The sequence below is a fragment of the Bos mutus genome, chromosome 11, assembly GCF_027580195.1.
Source record: "Bos mutus isolate GX-2022 chromosome 11, NWIPB_WYAK_1.1, whole genome shotgun sequence".
NCBI lineage: Eukaryota > Metazoa > Chordata > Mammalia > Artiodactyla > Bovidae > Bos > Bos mutus.
Window position 1 is genome coordinate 1,052,937 of NC_091627.1, and position 16,052 is coordinate 1,068,988.

The window sequence follows — 16,052 nt, forward strand, 5'->3', positions numbered from 1 at the left end:
CCCACTTCCCTGCAGACTTCCCCACGTGATGCCTCGCATCCGCGTCCCCTCGGCGCCCCTAAGTCCTGGAAAAATGTTTATTTGTGTAAGCAATGCAAGCGTGGGGGCGGGGTGGGGGGCGGGGCGGCCTCCTCCTCCTCCTCCTCCTCCGGTCACTTCTTTTTCTTCTTGGCCACTTTGAGTTTCTCCTCGATCAGCCGCTGACCTTGCCTCTTGATCTCGGCCCGCGAGGGCACGTAACTGTGGTCCACGTCGGCGAACTGGAAGGTCTCTGCAAGGAAGGAGGGGGAGGGCAGCTGCGCCCGCAGCCCCTCTGCCCCACCTGCGTCCCCAGATCCTGGGCTGTCCTCTGGCGCCCTTTCACGGCAGGGCCCGTTGTACCAACGACGTGTATTTCTTACTGTCTGGCGTCTGGGGTCTCGCACACCCGGGGAGAGAGACAGCCGAGAGTTCACCCAGTCCTTCCAGAGCCCACGCTCGACCGCTAATATCTACCCTATATGCCAAGCCTGAATCCCTCAGGGACAGGTGCCAGACAAGAGGGGGACAGCCCCGAGGCCCCACACGCGCCAGAATTATTAGAATGGGAGGGTCTTAAGCTGTGCGCCCTGCGCTTCCCACACAGACCCCCATAGGGGCCCTGGCCTAGGCACCCCCTGCCTGCCTACTGGCGCTGGTGCCTTCCCATCACCTCCATCAGTTAAAGTCCCGTGGGTACAGCTGACGCGGCCTCCCATTGCTTTAGCCCCCACTGTCCCTCCAGGCCACCCTGGTCAGATGCAGCAAGCGCCACCCCTAGCCCCTGCCTCTGCACGGCTCAGGCCGGCCGCCTGCCCCCGCCTCCCCTCCAGCTGCTGGGCCTCCTGTACCTATGACATCCTCCTCCGTCTCCTCAAAGCTGATCCTGGTGTTCTGCTTCTCCCTCAGGGTGGAGGACTCCAACACATCCCTCACCTTGGTGCTGACCTGCAGGGCACGGGGCCGGTGAGCCTTGGGGCAGGTGGGGCGTGCAGGCACCCCTGGCCCAGGGCTACCTCCTCTGTTTCGGCCAGCGTCTGCACTCGGTCAGCCAGGTACAGCAGCCTGCCCTCGCAGTACGCCAGCTTGCTGTACATGTCCAGGGTGGTCGAGGGCACTGCTTCCTTCTGTAGCGGGGAGGAACCAGTTGTCTCGCCCTGGCCCCTCCCAGGGACCCTCTGTGCTGGGGGCTCCTCCCGGCTCCGCTGGTACCTGGCCTGTGGGTAAGGGAATGCCAATCAGGCGGATGTAGAGGTTGTCGATGCCGGTCTGGATGGTCAGCAGCAGCTTCTGACTCTTGGTCATCTTGCTGTGAGCCAGCTGCAGCCGCTCTTCCTCCTCCTTCAGCATATCGTTCATTTTCTTCTCAACAGACTTAAAGCTGTTGAGGATGAGGGTGGGAGGTGGCGGACCGAGGGCACGGCAGCGGGGTCCTGAGCGAGTGTTGTGCTAATTCCGGCTCAAGAACTAAGACATGGGCGCGGGGAGCGCCCTTGCCAGGCCCTGAGGCAGCGGGTCTGCTCAGCTCCAAGCCTGGCAGTCAGTGCAGAGAGAGGCGGGACCCCCCATGTACCTGACGGAGCTGGGCGTCAGTGCAGAGAGAGGCGGGACCCCCCACGTACCTGACGGAGCTGGGCGTCTGGCGGAACTTGAGCGTGGCCTCCTCTATCTCCAGCTTCTTCATCAAGGCTTCCAGCTGCGCCCGCCTCTCCTCACAGTCCTCCATCTGCAGCTCCAGGTCCTCCTCCGTGCCGTTCTGAGCCAGGAACCGTCCAGCAATGTCCTGGCAGGGCCAGTGGGGCAAGCAGCAGCTGTGAGCCAGGGGGCAGCTGGTTCTTCTGGCTCCCGGTGGTCAGTAATGTCAACCACGCGATGTGTTGAAGGCCTGTGAGGCCCTCGGTGTGTGTTCTTGCATGCCACCCCTCACGACAGGCAGAGCGGGCAGACGACCCCAATGAAGAGCTGGAGAGACCACCACCAAGACCGAGTGGCTCTGAGTCGCTTGTCCAAGGGTGGACAAGCTTATGTCAGGACCATGGACAGGAGCTCAAGGTTTACTAATAATAATCCCAGAGCGGATTAAAGTAAAAGGGGGGTTAGGTGGAGAGGCAGCTGCTGTTGGTTTGGGAAGGGGAAGGAGTCGGAGGTGGAGGCCACCCCCTCGGGGTTTAATCCTCAAGTTCCCGTGGGCTCTGTGCGATCCTGGACCACAGCTCAGGCTTGCTGGCTGTGGCCCAGGGGCCGTCCACTTTGATCTGCGGGCTGCTGCCCTGTGTCTCCATTCACGTGAAGATGTCTGCAGAGCCTGGCCGGGCTCAGCTGGGCCTTGGGCTGGGGATGGGCCCTTCCCCCTGCCCCTCTGCCCACATCCAGGAGTCAGTAAGTAGTACCCAGAGGTGGGAGCACTGCACGGCAGTCTTGACCTTCTCCACCAGAGCAGTCACATTCGTTTGGTATTCAACGTCAGCCTTGGAGGCCTCTCTCTTCCTCACTGGGCGCAGCAGAGGGGAAGGACGGCCAGCATGCAGGGAGGGCGTGGGAGCTCTGTGCGGGCCATCAGATGCCCCCCATGTCCTCAGGGGAGGCCACCCAAGAGCTGGGTAGCCTTCAGAGTTGCCTGTATCTTAACTGGCTCCCTCCTCAGCCAGCCCTCGAGCGGCTCCATCCAGAGCAGGACCAGAAGTGGCTGGCATAGCGGGGCTTAGTGGAGCTTCTCAGAGGGGCTTGGGTTCCAGGGGGGCATTGCTGAGTGCATTTTACAGCTGAGAGGCGGGGTGCGGGGGTGGGGTTAGCCACACCTGGCCGAGAGCCCAGAGCCAGTAGCAGCACCCTGAAGCCAGTGCTGTGGCAATTGGTGTGTGCCTGTGCAGGGCCCACCAGGGAGGGCTCGGGGTTCATCGGTCTCCCTCACCCTGGCCACTGCAGGTGACACCCAGCCTCATGGTGACCGACCTCTCTGGACCTTGGCTGGGGCAGTGGGAGCTGAGCGCTTACCTTTCAGAGTTTCTGGACCCATCAGGTTGGAGGGGAAGTCCAAGTCCCGCCGGCCCTGGAGAGAGGGAGGAGGAGGTGTGGTGAGGGGCATCCTCTGCGGGGCTGAGGAGCGCTGGGCATCCCGGAGGGCAGTGCCCAGACGGGCCAGCTCACCCGGCGGTACTTCTCGCTCGTCTCCTTGGTGTGGATCTTGTCGATCAGCTTCTTCTGCTGGTTCAGCCGGTTCTCTCGTGCCCGGCGCTCCTCGATGAAGGTGGCCTCCCCTTGCCTCATGTTCATCTGGGGACACGGGGAAGGGGCGGGGGTCTGTCCCACTAAGGCCGTGTGGGGTGCTAAGCCAGTGTCTTCCTGATCTGGGATGCTGCACCTGTGTCCCCTCTCCTGGCCTCTGAGCCCTCCCTTGTATTACACTTCTCTCTGCCACCTCTGCCAGCTCCCCTTCAGGTCAGTTCAGTCCTCAGTCGTGTCTGACTCTCTGTGACTCCATGGACTGCAGCACGCCAGGCCTTCCTGTTCATCATCAACTCCCGGAGCTTGCTCAAACTCATGTCCACTGAGTTGGTGATGCCATCCAGCCATCTCATCTGTCACCCCCTTCTCCTGCCTTCAGTCTTTCCTAGCATCAGGGTCTTTTCCAGTGAGTCGGTTCTTTGCATCAGGTGGCCAAAGTATCAGAGCTTCAGCCTCAGCATCAGTCCTTCCAATGAATATTCACGATTGATTTCCTTTAGGATTGATTGGTGTGATTTTCTCGCAGTCCAGGGGACTCTCAAGAGTCTTCTCCAACACCACAGTTCATAAGCATCAATTCTTCGGCACTCAGCTTTCTTTATAGTCCAACTCTCACATCCATACATGACTACTGGAAAAACCATAGCTTTGACCAGATGGACCTTTGGCTCACATCCTTCTGCTCTGCCATCTTGTAGACCTTGCCAGCTCCCCTTAGAACTCACTAAAGTGGATTCCATGTGTCTAAACAAAAGCTCATCATCTTTCCCCAAACCACCTCTCTCCCAGCACATCCGGCTTTGGTGGCTAAATCTACTGTCCTTCCGTCCCCGCCTGCTCACACGTCCCGGACCCTGCGTTCTCCCTTGGCCTGCACATCTAACACCCTACCCCTCATCAGGGTGACTTCTTAAAGGCCTCGAGTTCATCTCCACCATGTGGAGCCTCGCCCATGTGACTAGCATCTCGACCCTGGTCCTCTGATCTCTGCAGTCAGAGCGTACCCGTTTGGGAACATGAATCTGATCCTTTGTCCCCTCCATCTCCTCTCAGGGCTCCAGGTTCCCCGGGGGCCACATGCTGCCCCACATGGGGGCTCCAGCCCCCATGGCTCCTTTTGGCCCTGTTAGACCCCAAGACTGTGTTGCCCAATCTCCACCCCCAGAACCCACTTGTGCACTGCCCCCCTGATCAGGTCCGCACCCCAGGGTGGCCCTGCTTCATGAAGAGGGGTACACAGGCTTTTCAGGGGCCTCAGCACAGACGGGGTGAAGGGGTGCCACCTGCCCTGGCCAGGCCAAATCTCTGTCTCCTCCGTCTACTTCCTGGATTCTGTGTCTGGTGGGACCCTGTCTGCCCAGACTCATGGGGGATGAGGAGAGCTGGCTGGCAGGGCAGCCACTGGACTCCTCCAGTGATGGCAAGGTGTGGGCAGGGGTGTCCAGGTGGGCCCTGGGCCAGACAGGTTTGCAAGACAGCCCTGCAGGGCCCCAGCCTGGGAGCTCACCTTGACCTCATCTGTAATCATCATGGCATCCTGGGACATGACTGTCATGTCCGACAGCTCCAAGCAGTAGTTGGTCACGAGATTCTGCAGCTTGTCCAGCTCTGTGGGGTATCCTGCCAGCTTCTGCAGCACAAGGGCAAGGGCAGGGGGGCAGAACACCTGATGGCCCAGGAGCTGTGGGCCCGTCCCAGGTTGGCTCCCCTGGCCCCTTCCTGATTCTCCTCTGTCCCCCAGAGTGGACCATGCCTGCTCTCCACTCCTCACCCCAGACTGTGTGAGCCCAGAGGACAAGTAGAGCCTGGCCTTTGGCCCCAGCAAGGCCCAAAGCAGGTTAAAGGAAGGTTTTGAGAGGGAAAACGGCCTCCTGCTGGGGGACTTCTCCCTGCCCAGGGCTAGAACCCAGAGACACTTCGTAAGAAGTTGTGATGGGGAGTCCGACTACCTGAGAGGTGCCCCTGGAGCCCCGGGAGGCTGACTGCTCTCTGAAGTGAAGTAGATGGTGTGGGGTCAGACGCAGGACTCAGGGCCAAGGCTAACCTGACCAGCTAGCGTGAGACCGTAGGAAAGCCACTTAACCTGAGTTTCCCCGTGTGTAACAGGTAATAATGGCTCTTTCAAGGGGTTGCTCTCAGGATGGATTGAGATGGTAGAATGATGTATTATTTAACACAGGGTCAGGTTCACAAATGTCCAAGACACCTTAGCTGTTAGTATTTTGTTGTTGATAACTATTATGTAGACTCTCTACTGTTTTTAAAAATTTATTTTTAAAGAATATATAGTATCTTTAATGTCTACTTTTTTGGGGGGAAGGGGTGTGCCACGTGGCATGTGGGATGTTAGTTCCCTGGCCAGGAATCGAACATGTGCCCCTGCATTGGGAGCACAGAGTCTTAACCTCTGGACTCCCAGAAAGTTGTTCTTTTATTTTAGTGGGCGTGGGGACTACCCTGGCGGTCCAGCGGTTGAGACTCCAGGCTTCCTCTGGAGGAGGCACCAGTTTGATCCCTAGTCCAGGAACTAAGAATGCAAATGCTGTGCCATGCAACCAAGAAAAAATTCAGGTGGCCACAGGAGGTATTGTTTTAATGCATATGTTCTAAAAATGCAAGAAGGGACCGCTGGGAGGATAGAATGCATCCAGATGAGAGAGGGGCCCTATCCTCCTTCCATCTTCTGGCCGTCTGGCCTGTGGCAGGTGCCTGGGCTCTGCTCTGTGGGGGCCTGGGGGGGGCCTCCAGTGAAGGGGGCTTGCCTCTTAGGAGGGCTCAAGGCCCCTGGGGCTTCCCTGTCTCCTCGGCAGGGAGCCTGGGGGCTGGCTTGGAAGAAGTGGGCAGCAAGCCCAGGCTGCTGGCCTGTGCAGAGGCAGCTAGCCCTGGATGATGTGAGGGGACTTCCTGAGGGTGCTGGATTCGTCTCTTGCCCCTGTGTGTGGGGGTGCCCTGCCCTGGAGGACCCCGCCCCCACGGAGATCCCAGTCCTGCACACGGCCTGGGGCCTGAGAGTCCCGCCCTTCAAGCGCGGTTAGGTTCCCTGGAACCAAGATGCGGCGGCAGGTGTTGGGATGCGGGGTGAGGGGGCTCACCTTTTTCAGGTGGTCCAGCAGGTCCATGTACAGGAAGTGGATATTTTGGCTTGTGGTGATCTTGATCGTCGTCTTTTCTATGTTGTTCTCCAGCTGACGGATGACCTGGGGTTGGGGGGTGGAGGGCACATTGAGAGTGCCTTGGGGACAGGCCACCTGGGAGCCCAGAGACTCACGGGGGCGGGGCTGGCCTCTCTTCCTAGGGGCGGGGTCTCACTTAGCCCCGCCCCACGCAGCCCCGCGCCGGCCGGCACATGAGCCCCGCCTCCCCAGGGCCCGCCCCCTGCTCAGCCCCGCCCCTCGGCCGCACCTGCTGCAGGCGCAGTTCTTCCTTGGTGGCCTCCGGCTGGCTCTTCAGGCCGGCCAGCTCCAGCTGCATACTCTCCAGCTTCCGCCCGCGCCGCCGCACCAAGTGGATCAGCACGTTGTGCACGTTCACGCGGTCGAAAACATACTTGCGCAGCTTCTCCCGCGCCACCTGCGCCGGGGAGGGCACGGCCCGCGAGTGGGTGCGCGGGGGGGTCACGGAGCACGTGGGAGCTCCGCAGGGACCCTGGGGCTGGGCGCTCTGCTCCCCACCGGCTCCACCTCCTAGAGTAGTTGGGGGGCACCGGCTGGGCGGGGCGGAGGGGCCGTCCCGCCGCCTACCTCCATGGTGCAGCGGCTGTTGGCCAGCCTCATGGGCACGTCCTTCCCACAGGCCCTGGAGATGGCCCACTGGTCGTACTGCGGAGCGGTGGCGGTGAGCTGGGGGCCCATCCCCTCTGCGTTCACCCGGCCGCAGGCCCCTCCAGGCCCTCTCCCCAGGCCCCTTCTGAGTAGCAAGACCCCAGCTCCTGGGGCCGCAAGGGGCAGAGCGCTGCAGGCCCCATCAGGTCATGCCCTCTCGGATGTGATGGGGTCCAGAGAGGGGGGTTCCCGTGTCTCCTCAGTGGCTGCCGTAGGGGGTAGCCCCAGAAAGGGCCCCGAGTTGGGTCCTGGCCCCACCCCCTAAGGTGGGTGGTGGGGTCAGCGTGGGGAAAGCAGGGGCCAGCTGTCCACTTGTGTTGGGGGTAGAGGCTATTACAGCGCGCACCCCACCCCTGCCCCCCACCCCCACCCCCTCGTCCCCAGCCATCAGGCAGCAGGAAGGGCCCCGAGTCCACCTTCTTGGCCAAAGCCCACTCCTGGGACCTGCGGCGGATGTTGCTGCGCAGGAGAGCCAGCGTGGCCTTGTTCTTGACTGTCTTCTCCTTCACGGACTGGATCTGCAGCGCCCGACATTGCTCTGTGGGTGGGGGAGGGGCAGGGCAGTGGGATGTGGGCCGAGGGCTGGGCCTGGATTCCTGGTGGCCGAGGCTCCGGGCCGGGGAGGCCCGGAGTGGGGTCATGAGTTTGCTGTCTCTAAGCCCATGCAGCTTCCTTCCAGCCTGCATGGGGGCCCACTTCGCTGTCCAGCGGTGATCAGCGTTCAGGGGACAGTGTTGCTGGGTGGTGGGGTGGGTGGGGCAGGTGGAAGCCAGGATGGGCAGGCCTGTCATCACTCCCAGACGCTCCTGTCCCCTCTGGCTTTGGGCCCACTATACTCACAAATCTCTTTGAAGCCCCCAGCTTCTCCAGCCCCTCCCCATGGCAGACCCTTCCCATCCATCCTTCCAGCTCTGCTTGTGGGTGAGCAGTGGCCTGGCCCCTAGCCAGTTTGCCCTGGGCTGTCTCTGTGTTAGGACCAACAGTCCTGCACCTGGAGCCCCGAGTCACCCGGTGGCAGGCGTACCCTGGAGCCGAGTGATGGTCTTCAGCTCCTGGATCTGCTCCTCCATCTCTGCCTCATTGCGGATCTTCATGGCGGCCCTGGGGGTCCTCCAGGACCCCTCCGCACCTCCCGCCCTCTCTGTGCTGAGCCTGCTCCGCAGAACCTGTTTAGATTGTCCCTGGAATCCTGGCCCATTGTGACAGGGACCGAGGTTCTCAATGCCCAGGGAACCCAGGAATTCCCGGCCCTCCCTGGTGACCCCACCCTCTGCCCCCAGCCAGCCTGAGTTGTTCCCCCAGACGAGTCTCCCTGCTGCTCTCTGCCCAGGAGTGCTGCCCTGGTCAGTGTCGCTGTCTTCTTCAGGGTGACTTGTGGTGGCTTCACACTGCACCCTCCCCGTCCTCCCCACACCCCTAAGGTCCTCCATGGTGCCTCGAAAAACCGCCAACTTCTCACTGCCTACAGGGTCTCCATTCCCTCACCCCACCCCAAGTTCAAACCACACCCTGGGGACCTGGCTTGTGAGACCCCAACCTCAGTCCTCACTACCCCACATCTCTCGGTAACCTTCCCTGCTCGACCTCCACTTCCCTGGCGAAGTCCTGGATCTGGCTTTAGCTCTCACTTACTCCAGAAATAAATTTGGCCTCCCGGGTGGCTCAGACAGTAAAGAATCCGCCTGCAACGCGGGAGACCTCGGTTCGATCCCTGGGTGGGGGATGATCCCCTGGAGGAGGGCATGGCAACCCACTCCAGTATTCTTGCCTGGAGAATCCCCATGGACAGAGGAGCCTGGTGGGCTACAGTCCATGGGGTTGCAAAGAGTTGGACACAACTGAGTGAGTTTCAACAACTTCAACTGACTACAGGAGGGGCCAGTGTCCTCCCTCTGCACCCTAGTCCAAGCCTGCCTTACAGCCACGTGGCTCAAGCCTGGGGTTCCAGGGGGTGCGCACTAGCTGGGGTACTTTTCCCAACCTGCATGAGTTTGCCAGGGCTGCGGAAACAGAGCACCACAGACCCGGCAGCTAAAACAGGAATTTACTGTCGTGCAACCTGGAGGCTGGCGGTCTGAGATCAAGGGCTGGCTTCTGCTGAGGCCTCTCCCCCAGGCTGGCAGATGCCGCATTCCTGCTGTGTCCTCATGGGGTCCTTACCCTGGACTCTCTGGGTCCTAATCTGCTCTGATAAGCACACCAGTCTGATGGGATGAGGGCCCACCCCCATTTAATTAATTTAGTTACCCCTTTAAAGAAGGCTGGGCACCAAAGAAAGCTTTCGAACTGTGGTGCTGGAGAAAACTCTTAAGAGTCCCTTGGACTGCAAGGAGATCAAACCCGTCAAGCCTAAAGGAAATCAACCCTGAATATTCACTGGAAGGACCGATGCTGAAGCTGAAGCTCCAATACCTGGGCAACCTGATGCAAAGAGCTGACTCATTAGAAAAGACCCTGATGCTGGGAAAGGTTGAGGGCAAGAGGAAAAGGGGGTGACAGAGGATGAGATGGGTGGATGGCATCACCAACTCATTGAACATGAGTTTGAGCAAACTGGGAGACGGTGAAGGACAGGGAGGCTTGGTGTGCTACAGTCCATGGTGTCGCAGAGTCGGACATGACTGAGCGACTGAACAACAACCCCTCCAAAGGCCCTGTCTCTAGATGCGGTCACATCCTGAGGTCCTGGGGGTCAGGGCCGCACACTGTGAACTTGGGGGAGACAATTCAGCCACGACAATGGCCTTCACCCATGTGCTGTTACAGTGTGCATCTTTTTCTGTGACCACTCACACAGACCCTTTTCCTTTCTGCTCACTCTCGGTTTTCAGTCCCATCTGAAACTCCAAGTTCATCCTCTGCCCTCCCTCAGAGCCCAGGTCTTACCCTCAGGAAGGACCTGCCGTGGGCACGGTCTACTCCTTCGCTGCCCCTCTTCTCCCAGGTGTGATGCAGAGCCTGTCCCCTGATACTGGCTCTCCTCTCTTCAGACAGAGATCATGGGGACACGTGGCTGCCTGGAGCAAGGCCACCCTCCTAGGTGCCTTTGCACCAGGCGTCCCTCCTGACTTAGTTCTAGCCAATGGAGTGAATGCAGGAGTGGTGAGTGAATCACTCTCCTCCCTCCCTTTCTCCTTCCTTTTCACAGGGGTGAAGACATGATGGCTGGAGCTGGTACAGCTGCCTGGCACCATGAGGAAGATTTGGAATGGGGGCCCTTACAGCATAGAGCACAGTAAAAGGAGCCTGGGTTCCTGACTCCCTGTTGGCCCCAGGCCACCCACTTGGACTTCTACATGAAAGAAAACGCAAACTCTAGCTGACTTACGCCACAGTTACCATCTTGCCTTCCTACACACAGATTCCTTGGTGCACATAAGTGTGCAATAGATGTTCTTTCGAGTGAGGGCCAGGCCAGCAGGGCGGGGCTGGGCCTGGAGCAGCGACGCCCTGGGAGGTGCACCTTCAGTGTTCTGGAGGAGCCTGATGGAAATGACGACGGCTCTGCCCAGGTTTCGGGTCATGTCTTCCGCTCCCTCTCCCTCTGTGGGCCGTGGCTGAGCTGGAGAGTCCTGCCCCCTCAGGAGCCTTCCTCCATGTGGACAGAGCTCCAGTCAGCTGGCTCTGGTCCCCTGCACCCCTCACTTCCTCCTCCCCCAGAGAGAAGTGACTTAATCTGATAGGTGGGCTGGAATGGTAGGTGGGTGGGAGTGGTCACTTCCGGCCCTCCTCTCCTGAGAGCAGGTGCTGTTCGGCTGCACACATCTGCTCTGTGCCTCCCCCGACCCCCAGCCCGCGTGGAGAGCACGTGGGGCCCGCCAGATGTCTAATTCTGGGGTTCAGATTCAGAAGTGCCCTGGTGCCTCCTCCCCTCAGCGGTGTGGTTCCAAGGAGACGTTTCTCTCATCTTCCTACTGCTGCGACATGTTCCCTGACTGCTTTAGAACTTAGGTGGGAAATAGGACAAGGTGTTTATTAGTTCCGCAGCCCCCAGGGGAACTGTCATCTGTGACTGGGGTGGGTGGGGGGTGCAGGGGCCAGAAAGGGAGTGTCAGCAGCAGAGTGCAGAAGCCCCCTCCCTGCTCCAGGGCTGTCCCCAAAGGTGCATGAGGCATGCTGGTCCTCTCCAGCACTGTGTCCACCTGCAGGACAGCCATCCCAGAAACAGAGTCTCCTGGCTTGAGCTCCCGGGCAGCCAGGCTGGGCAGGAGCAGTCTGCACAGGTTCAACAGACCTGGTCATGCCTGTGTGCGGGGGCCACGGGTGTGGGGAGGGCCAACCTGGGGTGCAGAGGTGCCGAGAGCTGTGTTCTAGAATTGTCTGGCCCCAGGTCTTCTGTGCCCTGGCTGGAGCTCTCCTAGCTGCGCCGATCTATAGGAGGCAGAGAAGACAGCTAGAACCACACCCCAAAGCTGTTCCCAGTCCCTGTGCCCATTTTCTGGAGGCAAAAACTGAGGCTTGGAACAGGAAGGGTGCAGGCAGTGGAGGCCAGACCTGAGATCAGCCAGCCTGGTGTCCGATGCAGGGCCTTTCCATCCAGCCGCTCTTCTTGGGGTGTCTGCCTTCCTCCCTCTGCACTCATTCCCCCCGGGCCACCCACCCCCTCCTGCGTCTTCCTCCTGCATGCGGGCCCTCTCCTTCCCGCCCTGCCCCTCATGTGCATGTCGAGGGGACAGGCCTGTGCAGCCTACACCTTGGACCCGGGCTTGCTGCCTCCAATTCTGGGCACTGCAGCCTCGGTTCTGCGTCCTGCTGCCCTGGGGGCTCTCACCTGTGCCCATGTCTTTGGGGAGCTGCCCTGTCTCCAGGAAGAGCCAGAGGTTGCTGCATTTCTGCGACTCCACTCGGGTCACCCAGTAGCTGGCCACTGAGCCTGCGACTGGGGAGCAGGGGGCAGGGGTCAGGGGGACGGGCATGCCCAGAACCACAGCCACCCACCCCCAGTGGGAACCCACTTCTGCTGAAGAGCCAGCGGCAACTGAGGTGCACTTCAGGGGTCCCAGGCTGGAGTACCCACCCACAGCCAGCAGCACCTTCCACTGAAAGGGGTATGGAAGCTTCCTTTGAACCAGCATCTGCAGGCCGAAGGTTGCACCGGTGCCTGCCAAGAGCCACGGTCCCCATCAGCCAGCTTGTCCTCGGGGCCGGCCAGGGGACCACCGCGGCAGAGCCCGCGTGCCCGCAGCACCTTCCAGGCTCCCAGCACTGCGGGCTGGTGAGCTGGCGCCACTCGCTGGGGAGTCAGGGTGCGACCTCCTCACACCCGGCACCCAGCCTACCTGTGACAAAGGTGGAAACGCCCTTCACGAAAGCGTTCGACTGGCAAGCCGCGTACTCGCCTAGTCCCTGGGAGGGGGAAGGGGTTGAAGGCTCAGTTCCCTGCCCCTCCTGTCCCTCCCTAGGGCGCACTCCGGCCCCGGGGGAGGGGACCACTCATCGTGAGGCCCTGGGGGCCCAGCCACACCCCGCCTGCCCCCCTGCCCACCCAGGCAGGAGGCCTCCACTGCCACCGCAAGAGGGTCCCACACCTCTGTCCCTCTTCGCTTCCCTGATGAGGGTACTCCCACCAAGGCCCCCGCCCCGCTCAGGTCAGCTTCTGAGGTCGGGGCCCGCGTCCAGGCCGGCCTTCTCACCGGGTGCTTGCTGGCCACGGCGTCGTCCACCCGGGACAGGCCCAAGTTCACCATGGCTGGCGCGGCGGCGGGGATCCGGCGGGCTGACCTACACCCGGCCGGCGGAGGGCGGGGCCGGATGGGAAGGGGCGGGGCGCTGGGCGGGGTCTGTGCAGGCCGGAGCGGAGGGGCGGGGCCGGAAAGAGGGAGGGCCGGCTGCAGAGGGGCGGGGCCCGCTCCGGCCGGGGCGGGGGGCGGGGCCAGCGCAGAGGGGGCGGGCCTGCGTGCGCTTCGGGCGCCGGGCTCCGCGGGCGGACGCAGGCAGCGGAGCGCGCTCCTCGCCGCGAGCCTGGCTTGGATCGCCTGCATTATCTCCAAGCTCTTAGAGACCTGATTACTGTTAGTAATTTGTTGGGATGGGCTTTGCTTAAGGGATTACCTATACTGAAGACGACCACGGAATATGAGGTGGCGTATCTAAAAATGGTTTAGTGAGTTAACTCCCCAAATACTGTGACCGCATACTTGGTGTTAGTCCTGTGCTCGGAGCTGGGGGTCCCACGGAGGAGTCAGAGCCCTTACCCCTGATAGAGCAGACAGGTAAACAGACCTGGGGGGAGGTCAGGAAGACAAAATGGGGGCGGGGATGGAGAGGGTCAAGCAGAGGACCCGCAACCACGTGGGCCTGAGCCCTGGCCTATTTGATAAGCTTCAGGAGGCCCAAGTGGCTGAATCTGAGGGTCAGGCAAGGGTTGGGCTGTAAGTTAGGGTCTCCGGCCACAGCCTTCTGTGCCTTGAAGCCTGGCGGGGGCTTCAGTTCTTCTGATTGCACTGGGAGGGCCCGGGCAAGGATGTCAGCGCCGTGGACACATGGCCTTCCTGCTTGGTTGGGAGCCAGCCTTCCAGGAGAGCGTCTGCTAAGGTTCAGAGGGTGTTTCAGTGATGAAACAGGCAGGGGTGCTGTGGGCTGCATTTGGAGGCTGCACTGGTAGGCTTTGGCACTGGGTTGGTGGTGCCAGTGAAAGGTTGCGGTGGTGAGCCGTGTGCTACGCCAGGACTGGTGACCTCCAGAGGAGAGGATTTCGATCCAGGGCCAGAGACAAGGCTTGACTACTGGGAGCTTTTCATGTAGCAAAGTTTTATTAAAGGGTAATAGAGATACACTCTTGACAAGAGAATTCCAGAAAAACATCTACTTCTGTTTTGTTGACTATGCCAAAGCCTTTGACTGTGTGGATCACAATAAACTATGGAAAATTCTGAAAGAGATGGGAATACCAGACCACCTGACCTGCCTCTTGAGAAACCTGTATGCAGGTCAGGAAGCAACAGAACTGTTGGTGGCCAGGGTCCCCAGCTGACCACCAGCCTCCCAGATGCCTGATGGGAGAAAACGATAGTGAAAGACAAAAACATCATCCCAACCTTCACATTGACCTTGTTCATTATTTTTTCAAGCAGGATTTCCTGAAAAACACCTGAGAGATGAAGACTAAGTGAGCGAGACAGCAGAAAAAAGCAGATGCTAGAAGCAGACCCATTGGGCTTCCCTGGGGGCTTAGTCAGTAAAGAGACTGCCTGCAATGCAGGAGACCCAGGTTCAATCCCTGTGTTGGAAAGATCCCCTGGAGAAGGAAACAGCAACCCACTCCAGTATTCTTGTCTGGAAAATCCCATGGGGAGAGGAGCCTGGCGGGCTAAGGTCCATGGGGTCACAGAGTCGGACATGACTTAGCATCTAACACCAAACCACCATTCCCATCTTGAGGCTCCACCCTCATGACCTAATCACCTCCCAAAGGCCCCACCCCTCAGTCCCATCACATCAGGGCTTAGGGTGTCAGCTGCAATGCAGGAGACCTGGGTTCGATCCCTGGGTCGGGAAGATCCCCTAGAAAAGGGAACAACTACCCACTCCAGTATTCTGGCCTGGAGAATCCCATGGACTATACCAACTCTGGGTCACGACTGAGTGACTTTCAGACGTATAGGTCCAATGACTACCCTGGTGATGGTAGAGAATCTGCCTGCAATGCAGGAGACCCGGGTTGGATCTCTGAATCCGGAAGATCCCCTGGAGAAGGGAGTAGAACCCACTCCAATAATCTGGCCTGGAGGATTCCATGGACTGTATAGTCCATTGGGTCTCAAAGAGTCAGACAGGGCTAAGTTACTTTCACTTTATGGCTTTTTACTTTTTTATTTTAATGATTTTATTGAAATATAGTTGATTTACAGTGTTATGTTAATTACTGCTCTACAAAAGTGATTCCGTTTTATATATTTATGTGTGTGTATCAGTTCAGTTCAGTTGCTCAGGCGTGTCCGACTCTTTGTGACCCCATGGACTGCAGCACACCAGGCCTCCCTGTCCATCACCAATTCCCAGAGCTTACTCAAACTCATGTCCATTGAGTCCGTGATGCCATCCAGCCATCTCATCCTCTGTCGTCCCCTTCTCCTCTCGCCTTCAATCTTTCCCAGCATCAGGGTCTTTTCTAATGAGTCAGTTCTTCACATCAGGTGGCCAAAGAATTAGAACTCCATATATATATATATAATATATATATATTATATATATATATATATACACACACACTTTTTTTTTCAATTTAAACTTTTTATTTTCTATTGGGGTATAGCCAATTAACAATGTTGAGACGGTTTCAGATGAGCAGGGGCACTCAGCCCTACACATACATGTACTGTGCTCCCCCAGACCCTGCCCCATCCAGGTGGCCACGTGATACAGAGCAGAGCTCCCTGTGCTGCACAACAGGACCTTGTGGGTTATTGTCCGCAGAGGACTTTAGTTGTGGGGGCAGGTACTCAGACACTCAGACTGCAGCATAGGCTGTGGAAACACCTAGGATTACTCTGCTTACATCTGACCATCAGATGGGCAACACCAAAATCAGACTGATTATATTCTTTGCAGCCAAAGATGGAGAAGCTCTATACAGTCAGCAAAAACAAGATCGCGAGCTGACTGTGGCTCAGATCATGAACTCCTTATTGACAAATTCAGACTGAAATTGAAGAAACTGGAGAAAATACTACACCATTCAGGTATGACCTAAATCAAATCCCTTATGACTATACAGTGGAAGTGAGAAATAGATTTAAGGGACTAGATCTGATAGACAGAGTGCCTGATAAACTATGGATGGAGGTTTGTGACATGGAGGAGACAGGGATCAAGACCATCCCCATGGAAAAGAAATGCAAAAAGGCAAAATGGCTGTCTGAGGAGGCCTTACAAATAGCTGGAAAAAGAAGGGAAGCAAAAAGCAAAGGAGAAAAAGAAAGATATACCCATTTGAATGCAGAGTTCCAAAGAACAGCAAGGAGAAAGAAGAAAGCCTTCCTCAGCGAT

General features: G+C 58.7%; 2 protein-coding genes across 2 annotated transcripts; both read right to left on the minus strand.

Moving 5' to 3' along the window:
- Positions 1–136: 136 nt before the first annotated feature.
- Positions 137–10,863, minus strand: CCDC183 (coiled-coil domain containing 183). Its single transcript, XM_070378668.1, has 14 exons — positions 8,089–10,863; positions 7,481–7,602; positions 6,984–7,061; positions 6,646–6,813; positions 6,336–6,440; positions 4,751–4,873; positions 3,166–3,291; positions 3,013–3,067; positions 2,409–2,509; positions 1,641–1,801; positions 1,231–1,399; positions 1,035–1,145; positions 870–966; positions 137–271 (listed from the first exon to the last, which is right to left on the minus strand). The coding sequence occupies exons 1-14, from the start codon at positions 8,492–8,494 to the stop codon at positions 153–155; spliced, it is 1,941 nt and encodes a 646-aa protein (XP_070234769.1). The 5' UTR covers positions 8,495–10,863; the 3' UTR covers positions 137–152.
- A 153-nt stretch (positions 10,864–11,016) lies between these two features.
- On the minus strand, positions 11,017–12,824 carry TMEM141 (transmembrane protein 141). The gene is made up of 5 exons (XM_005887056.3): positions 12,698–12,824; positions 12,344–12,410; positions 12,082–12,165; positions 11,836–11,943; positions 11,017–11,435 (listed from the first exon to the last, which is right to left on the minus strand). The coding sequence occupies exons 1-5, from the start codon at positions 12,749–12,751 to the stop codon at positions 11,422–11,424; spliced, it is 327 nt and encodes a 108-aa protein (XP_005887118.1). The 5' UTR covers positions 12,752–12,824; the 3' UTR covers positions 11,017–11,421.
- Positions 12,825–16,052: the final 3,228 nt, after the last annotated feature.